Raw genomic sequence first — 8,643 nt, forward strand, 5'->3', positions numbered from 1 at the left:
CAGTACTCTGATAAACATTTAAGATCTCCTCCGTCACTGAATGCTAAAGAACCAAACTCATGCGAATGCCGTGCCACCATGCACATCTTAGCTGTTAAGCTCTGTTGCTGCTTATCACATTCTGATTGGGCGATTGTGAAAAACACACCTAATAGCATTCCAGGGATGTGCAATCCCAGCAATATTTAACAACCTCTAAAAGATAAATGCACTCTTACCTCGGGATGTTGTTCTCACCCGGTTTTGTGGTGTGCTCCAAACGCCAAACTCTGACTTGTGTCTGCTGTGGAATCCTTCAGGTTTCTGGGGTCCAGTTCAGGAAGGAGGCCCAGCAGAATATGCACCTCCCGCACCAGCTCAGGAAGTTCAACCTGCCTCAGGAGCTGCTCGTTCAACCTTTTCACAAAAACATTTATGGGTTGAAGAATTATGTCGTCCTGATATCAAAGTATTGTGCCCTATGTTGTCAGCCGAAGCTATATTATTGTTGTTGTTTTTTACATTTGAGATGTGAGCATAGGTATTTTCACAGAAGGCATTTTTGACATGTCACACAGTATGAAAAGCATGGATGTAAAAAATATGAAATGAATGAAGAATTACATTAAGCTACAACACGCATACTGTGTGTGACAAATCAAAAGGTATCTGATGCTCCTCAACCCATTCATGCACATTACCCTAAAAGTCCTCCTTATCCTGCCCCGGGCAGATATTCAGTGGGACCACCTGAGCCCTCTCAAACAAAAGGAAGTCAGGGAAATAGCCAGCAACCACTTAAAAGTGACCCAAAGGCCAACACTCTCCCTTGTGCTTTAGAGACGACGTTCACAAGACTTACAAAATGCCTCAACCTTCTTTAAACATTGCATTAAAAGCAACTTTAAACTTTAAACAAACTTAATGTCCTCTCAACAACATTATTCATATGCATGTGAACTATAGATGCATCTCTGTGCTGTAGGATCCTACAGCACTTCCTCCAACTCAACAATCCTTCACCCTTGCCTCAAAGGTTCAACTGGAAACTGATAGAGCACATCCCACATCTCCCAGGTTTACTCTAAAACAAAAATTACTAAAAAATACTACAAATGTAATGTAATCATTCAAAAAAGTGGTTTGGAACAGTAAACATAGCCTACTTAGTCGACCAACTACCGACACGACATGTCGTCTGGACATCTGGACAGTATTATATTTGAGCAAGGGTTTTTTTTGGTTTACGAATGAACACTTGTAGAAAACATAAACATGGTAGCTCAGTGGCTCGAAAGTAATCACCATTGCAGAGACGTGACACATGTAAAAACACTGTGAGCGTGGGAGGCAACTGGACCTGCTGGGAGTCTTTTACCTCAGCGATTACATAATTTGGCCAACAGATGGCAACAACAAATCCACAGGTCTCTAGGGTGCCTTCAGGTACCGCTCGTAAATTCTTCTGTTTCGGTTCTCCCATGTGTAACCAACGTTAACTGCACTCACTGCAATATGTATAAAGTGTACATGCTTTCGAGATGACTAATATACACTGAGAGGGAGTGGAAGTTCAAGTCCATCTGGCATGAAATTACAAAAAGTGTGTCTGTTGGCCCCAACACGTAAAAAGATCTGAAACTATAGTAATGACGTGAATGCATCAGTCGGCACAACTGCCTGTTGTTTATGTCTGCTCCACATTTTACTGTTGCGGAGAGCTGGAAAGTTCGCACTGTTTATGCAGTGGTTAACAAGGTGGTTCACAAGTTTTTTTCACGACCAAGCAGGTAAGAAGATCGATTGAATTGTTTCCCTCTATCATATATATATATATATATATATATATATATATATATATATATATATATATATATATATATATATATATAAATATATCTTATTGGAACATGAAGATGCATAATTGTTTTTACTTTCCAGTGGGCATTTTCATACACTATTAAATTAGTCTTTGATAATTTTGATATTCTGTTTCTGCTCACTGTGTTTTATGTTGTAATAAGTTGTAACACGGTCCCATCATAAAATGGAGGGTTTAAACCTCACTAGTTATTGTGCAATGTGTTATAAGTAGGACCTAAATTATGCATGAGATACAAAGCAGGAAGTTGACAATTATCCTGTCATGTTTTTCTTTCTAACTTTCACTGAAATACTTTTTTTAAATTTCCAAAAGGGACTTATCTGTGCAGTTATTCTCCTTCCTAAATTAATCCAAATTAGGCAGTGTTATGCAGGCCTCCCAGGTGAAACATAAATATGCTAAGTATATTAAATCTTAGCATATACTTGAAGCCCTAATCATAAGTATACTTAATATATTTTAGTTGTGATTAAATAGTAATTAAGCACAATTTGAAGTGTATTTAGTATAATCTTTTGTGCTAAATTGGAACAACTTAAAGTATACTTAGTACAATGTATGCTAATATGCATGATAGTTCACTTAAATTATATATATTTTTAGTTTTAAGTATAATTGAATTGTATTATGAGTATATTACAAATATGTAAACATCACATTATTAATATACTTATATTATGGTAATAGTATACCAAAAGTATAACTGGTACATTTAAGTAATTGCATAGAACTTACACTTAAAGTATATTTTTCTTATAATATATTTCTTGAAAGTATACTACAGTACAAATATTTTTAAAGTGTGTTAAAAAATTTATTTTTAAAATAGGTGAAAGCGTGACTTTTGTATACTTTTTATATATTTGCAGAAAGTACAATTCTTTGATAATATATTTGCAATGCACTATTGAAAATATCAGTATATATATTTAAATACAATAAAGTATATAATCTTTTCCTCTGGGCAGAATGTGCAGGTCAAGTGTTTTCTCTCCTCAGAATATGCTTTCCAGGAAAAGTGTCATCAGTGCGTCAAGCGGATTCTGGATGAAGTCCTTTGGACATCTTGTGGTTCTCTCCTCTCTGTCTTTTTTGGCATCTGGATACTCTGAGAGAGATAGAGTACATGACTTGATGTCCCGATTTCCCCTTATTGATGGGTAAATCATGTACATTGTCTCTTCTACCAGGCATTTTTAATCGTGGAAATTCATTATTGAATGGATTTAAAATTGAAATGCCTCTTTATGAGTTCCATTTTCCTTACGCCCTCTCTCTCCATCGCTCAGTCATAATGACTTAGCTCTCCAGCTGAGGATACTTCACAACAATCGGCTGAGCCAAGTTGACCTTTACAACTTTAGCAAAGTGTCCACCGACATCACCCGACTCCAAGCAGGCCATGTGCAGGCACAGGTATTGCAATTTAATAAATCAGTCTTTCACCCATTACCCTAAATCTGTTCTGTAGTATAGGTTGTCCCAAAGAGTAACCTTTGAATAAAAGCATCTGCTAAGTTTCTGATGTAGATCAAACCTAGAACTACAGGCAGTTCAATATCTCTCTGTCTCTCCTGTGTCGTGTCCCTTTGTCAGATGTTTGCAGTCTATGTGATGTGTGGGGCCCAGGAGAAGGATGCTGTGAGGCTGACTCTGGAACAAATAGATGTGGTTAGACGTATGTGCACTGAGTACCAGGACTTTGAACTGGTCACATCCGCCCAGGGTATAGTACACCTCAACATGGCATCCAAGCAATTTACCTACAAAACCACTATGGAGATGAAAGAGGGATTGAATCTAGTTGATTATCTGCAATTATAAATGAGTGAGGTGTTTTTGTTTCAAGTGTACATAAAAACATCCATAATCCTACTATTTATGAATCCATACTGTTGCATATGTCTTATTAACAGTCCATATTTTCAAAGACGGACCATGAAAGTAATAATCATATTTGCGTCATTACTTTGAGTGAAGAAAGGAATTCAACCCCCAAAAGAATAATTGTGTTTTGCTCTTTTCCCCCGGGCTGTTCATTTTGGATAATGTGTATGTGAAATACACTTGTGTCATTGCAGAGCTGAGGAATTCTGAGATGAGGCATAAGATTGCCTGTCTAATAAGTGTTGAGGGGGGCCACTCCATTGACAGCAGCATGCCAGCCCTGCGGATGTTTTACCAGCTCGGGGTGCGCTCCATGTCCCTCACGCATACCTGCAACACACCCTGGTGAGTAAGAGATCTCTTCTGAGTGCATTATTTTATTTAGAACGTCACACGTGATTTACATCATGCAGAAAGTCAATAATGGTTACATTACTCAGTAAGAATCAATACTAGGGATACATGGGAGGATTTTGCCTGACATTGTTCAACAGCTCGGACCTGAACCAGAACTACGCCTTTACCATTAGCTTTTGTTTGTATTCAAAGGGTTTGTTTACAGTATGGACTGAAGGGAAAGGTCGAATGTGTTTGCATTTTATTCCTTTCCTTTTATACAAATTAACCTATATTAAGACGCTCTTTGGAACTCTACAGTCCACGTAGCTTCATTTGCCTAGGTCAGATTCCCTAAATGAAGCCGTATTTTGATATATTTTATGATAGTGGGGGGATTCACAAGACGACACTGTCATAACGTGTGATTTAATGAAACATTATTTTTTAATGCAGGGCAGAATCCTCCTCAAAACGTTACAATGTCTATCAAAGACAGAACAACAGCCTGACACCTTTTGGGAAGGTAAGCTTAATGTTTCAGTAATATCAATGACTGTACAGAAATGCTTTTTTTTATCAAATTGAACAAAGCATGTTGGCTGGCCTTTTTTAATGAGGTATTAGAACATAATACTAAGATTTTATTTGATTAAAAGTGAGAAACCTGACATTTAATAGCTTTTTCGCAGTTAATTAGGATAAATGCTGACATTAAAATGTTGTGATTTCTTTTTCAAATTCTGTAAATACTGACGAGTGTCATTTTAAATTACATGTTAGCGTTTTAGAATAGAAATAGAGTAGAATCATCTGTGTATTATATATTGAAGACCACTTTATTATTTCTCTTACTCCTATAATGTTTTGTTAGTACAGTAGAAGTAGTTGTAAAACAAAAGTCCAAACGGAGAGGATATGATAGTCATGTTTCATCCATGAGACATTCCAGTGATAGATTGTGCCAAACAAAGGGGAGCTTGTTATTGTCGAAATTGGTTAATGCTCCTTATACTAAATGCTCTGTCTTTTGAGGACTTCCTCTATTACAATCTGCATGAGTGTGCTTACGTGCGTGTGACCATATCCTGTTGTCGGCTGGTTTGACCATCATTCCCATAACACTATAAATGGCTTTTTAATGTGTTATCTGGAGGCTGTGGTCGAGGAGATGAACCGAATGGGAATGATAGTGGACCTTTCCCACACTTCATGGGACACTGCCTCGGCCGCACTGAAGCATTCCAAGGCGCCGGTTATTTTTAGCCATTCGTCGTCCTTCTCCCTGTGCAGCCATGGACGCAACGTACCTGATTGGCTGCTGCTTGATCTGGTGAGAACACTAATTAGCTGCATGATTAAAGGCTTATTTAAGTCAATCAAGTCACCGACTCATTTATATTTTTAATAATTATCATGTATACCTCTGTACGGATTTCCACAATTCAACAATGAATCTCTGTCAGCCCACGAACAGTCAGTATAATTGATATGGGTAAATTAGCAGGATCAAGAAATCAAGTTCCCTTCTCATTGCTGTATTTTTATTGTTCCATTTTTACAGCCATGTAAAGCCAGATAATGACACGCTGGGCGAGATTTAAGATTGACAGTGAATCAACTGCCCTTTTGTATATTTTAGAGCTTTGTATGCGCAAGTCAGTTGACTGCGTGGTACAGTTTCCAACATAAAGCAATGATTCGCAGGGAGTGTTTTTCCTCCAGCATATTGTAAACGATGACAATAAGACACTACAATAATTGTACAAGCCTAAGCTCCACAGTGTTCATCCAACTGCTCTTTAGTCGATTCTTACTATACTTTTATCAGAGTGCTATACGCGAGACTCAAATGATCTCGATTGTTGTGAGTTTGATGATCAGAGAATCAAACCTGAATGTACTGTTTGACTATTTCTGAACACTAATAGTTAGATACTGAATCTCTCTTTCAGCCGCCATGACTCCATGTCCTTATTCAGCTTCATTTTATCCAACTCATTAACTTCTTCACTCCTCCCATTGGGTCCATATTGTTTGTTTATTAAATACAGCAGACCATGCTTTGCTTACAATAGAAGCTCAAGCTCCTTCACCACTAGCACTTGTTCTCATTTATCAAACGTTTTGAGGAATGCAGTCGCAAGCCAGGATGAGTTAAGTTAATGCATTTTTCTGCTCAACACAACTACCAACTATATATGCTAAAATGTATAATTACGCATTGTCTTATTTTCTTAATATTAATATGATATGTTGTTATGTGTAGTATATTAACTTAAGTGTTTTTATTGACCATGGAAACAGTAAGAAACGTCCTTTGGGTGTTTTTTAAACTGTACCAAGAAAAACATAATGGAATCTATCGAGTGTCCTAATTTGCTTCTAAACAATGTATGAACCTGTTGTCGCAGTAGATGAAGACCGAATATCAATAAAATGCAGTGACATGGATTTATTTCTCTTACTTTAAGTCTCTCAGATCCCTCTTGAGGACATGTATGTCTGTGTTACTCACGCAGCACAGGGTTACAGGGTGTTGGAGATAAGACGAGCACAAACCTGATGTTTACCACATCTCCCACTACAACTAGTGAATGTCAATGAGGCAGAAAATGTATTTACACATACTTATTTGAGTTCATATGTCTCTATGTATTTCGTCTTATTCTCTAGACGTGGCAGTGACACTTGTGTGTTGTGTTACAGAAAAACAAAAGTGGGTTGATCATGGTGAATATGCACAGCAACTTCGTATCCTGCAGCGACAAAGCAAACGTCTCTCATGTGGCTGGTGAGGCATCCATGTTTAGTTTTCCTTCGCCGGGAGGTGCATCTGTAGTTTGTATTTCTTATATCTCAGGCGATTAACTGTTCCACCTGGGTTTTGCAGACCATTTTGATCACATTAAGAAGGTGATTGGAGCTGAGTCGATAGGAATTGGAGGGGACTTTGAAGGTGCTGTGAAGTAAGAAATATTCACTCGCTTACATAACATACAGATAGCTGGAAGGGACAGCACATCTACATATCTCATATCCCATGACTAGGATGGGTGGACATGTTCAGATATACAGCTTGCATAGAAAGCAAAATACAACAAAGCTCATACCAGTTGGGTACACGCTTGTCTCTGGCGCTCTCCAGATCAATACTTTGCTTTTGTTAGCCTGTCATGATATCAGCAATTTAGCTGCCTGAGCTGTCAACAGGCTGAAATATTGTAAAAATCAATAACGTTTTACTTCTAACAGGCATAAAGAGAGAGCTGGTGCAGTAGATTTGCTACAATAAACAGACATTATACAGACACAATCTAGCCTAAACAGGAATGTCACAAACAAAAGGGTTGGTTATTATTATTATTTCTTCTTCTTCTTCTTCTTCTTCTTCTTCTTCTTAAGTAATGTAGTATTTCGTCACAACAAAAGTCTCAGAATGACTGGTTTCTAAAAACTAAAATATGTGACTTTTGGTGAACAGCTTTCCTCAGGGGTTAGAGGATGTGTCCAAGTATCCCGCCCTGATCCAGGAACTCCTGCGAAGGAACTGGACTGAGAATGAGTTGGCTGATGTCCTTCGAAATAACTTCCTGCGAGTGTTTGAGGAGGTGGAGAGGGTAAGCTATAAGATTACTATATTGTCTGTCAAAGAACAGCCTTCTCTGGTAAATGAAGGGTTGGTAAGAAATTGAAAGGCACACTTTGTTCCGTTTCTTGGCCACAGGAGCTTTTTAGCTATAATAAAGAATACAGGTTTGTATTATTATATTTGTGTGCATCACCTCCCTCTCTTGTCTTGCTGTATTTCCCCCAGGTCCGTGATCAGTTGACTTCGACCCGGCCCAGTGAGGTCCAGATCTCCTTAGAAGAGGTGCAGAACCCATGCAGGCTGGTCCTTAGACCTCCGAGCCCAAGAGGGTCCTCTCACCAGAATCCCTCATCCGGAGACCAGCATGAACCAAAGGTTCTGCTAATCCTGACCATAGTTCTAATGCTTTCCAGCCTACTTATGATCGAATGAATGTTTAGAAACTCTGTTCAGCTTCACCTGACCATGTATAAATTATTATAAAAAACTATAAATAAGGAGGGGTTAATGAAATTGCTGTATCAATTTGTGGGCAACCCCAGGACTAAAGATAAGGAGAGAATCCCTTTATATACAAAAAAGCATTCAATGTGTAGCCTCATTTGGTAGGTAATGTAAACGCTGCCTCTTTACATACAGTACAACTACATTTAAATTGACAGAACATCAATCCCAGGGCACTTTACTATTCATTTAAAATAAATATATTTAGTTTAAATTGAATGTGTTATACTGGCGGCCTGTCCAGGGTGTCCCCTGCCTTCGCCCTATGTCAGCTGGGATAGGCTCCAGCGCCCCCGCGACCCTAATGAGGATAAGCGGTATTGAAAATGGATGGATGGATGGATGAATGTGTTATACCTCTGCTGACATAATCTCTGTGAAAATGTATGACATGAGACAGATGACGAAAACTGCTGAGATAGCACATTAAAGTTGTTATTTTATTTTTTGTTTGTGACGG

The 8,643-nt window shown here is 38.3% G+C and overlaps 1 protein-coding gene across 1 annotated transcript; it reads left to right on the forward strand.

Annotated features, from left to right (window-relative positions):
- The first annotated feature begins 1,657 nt into the window (after positions 1-1,657).
- Positions 1,658-8,641, forward strand: dpep2 (dipeptidase 2). The gene is made up of 11 exons (XM_034525351.1): positions 1,658-1,769; positions 2,864-3,024; positions 3,154-3,280; positions 3,461-3,590; positions 3,946-4,096; positions 4,544-4,613; positions 5,244-5,420; positions 6,797-6,881; positions 6,981-7,056; positions 7,572-7,707; positions 7,905-8,641. Exons 2-11 carry the CDS (start codon positions 2,867-2,869, stop codon positions 8,109-8,111), a joined length of 1,317 nt encoding a protein of 438 aa, XP_034381242.1. The 5' UTR covers positions 1,658-1,769; positions 2,864-2,866; the 3' UTR covers positions 8,112-8,641.
- Positions 8,642-8,643: the final 2 nt, after the last annotated feature.

Source organism: Cyclopterus lumpus, chromosome 3 (assembly GCF_009769545.1).
Source record: "Cyclopterus lumpus isolate fCycLum1 chromosome 3, fCycLum1.pri, whole genome shotgun sequence".
Lineage (NCBI taxonomy): Eukaryota > Metazoa > Chordata > Actinopteri > Perciformes > Cyclopteridae > Cyclopterus > Cyclopterus lumpus.

Coding starts and splice junctions, on each gene's coding strand:
- dpep2 (XM_034525351.1), top strand. CDS start 2,867: ATGCTTTCCAGGAAAAGTGTCATCAGTGCGTCAAGCGGATTCTGGATG. Junction 4,097..4,543: donor CATACCTGCAACACACCCTG/GTGAGTAAGAGA, acceptor TTTTTAATGCAG/GGCAGAATCCTCCTCAAAAC. Junction 6,882..6,980: donor AAACGTCTCTCATGTGGCTG/GTGAGGCATCCA, acceptor TGGGTTTTGCAG/ACCATTTTGATCACATTAAG.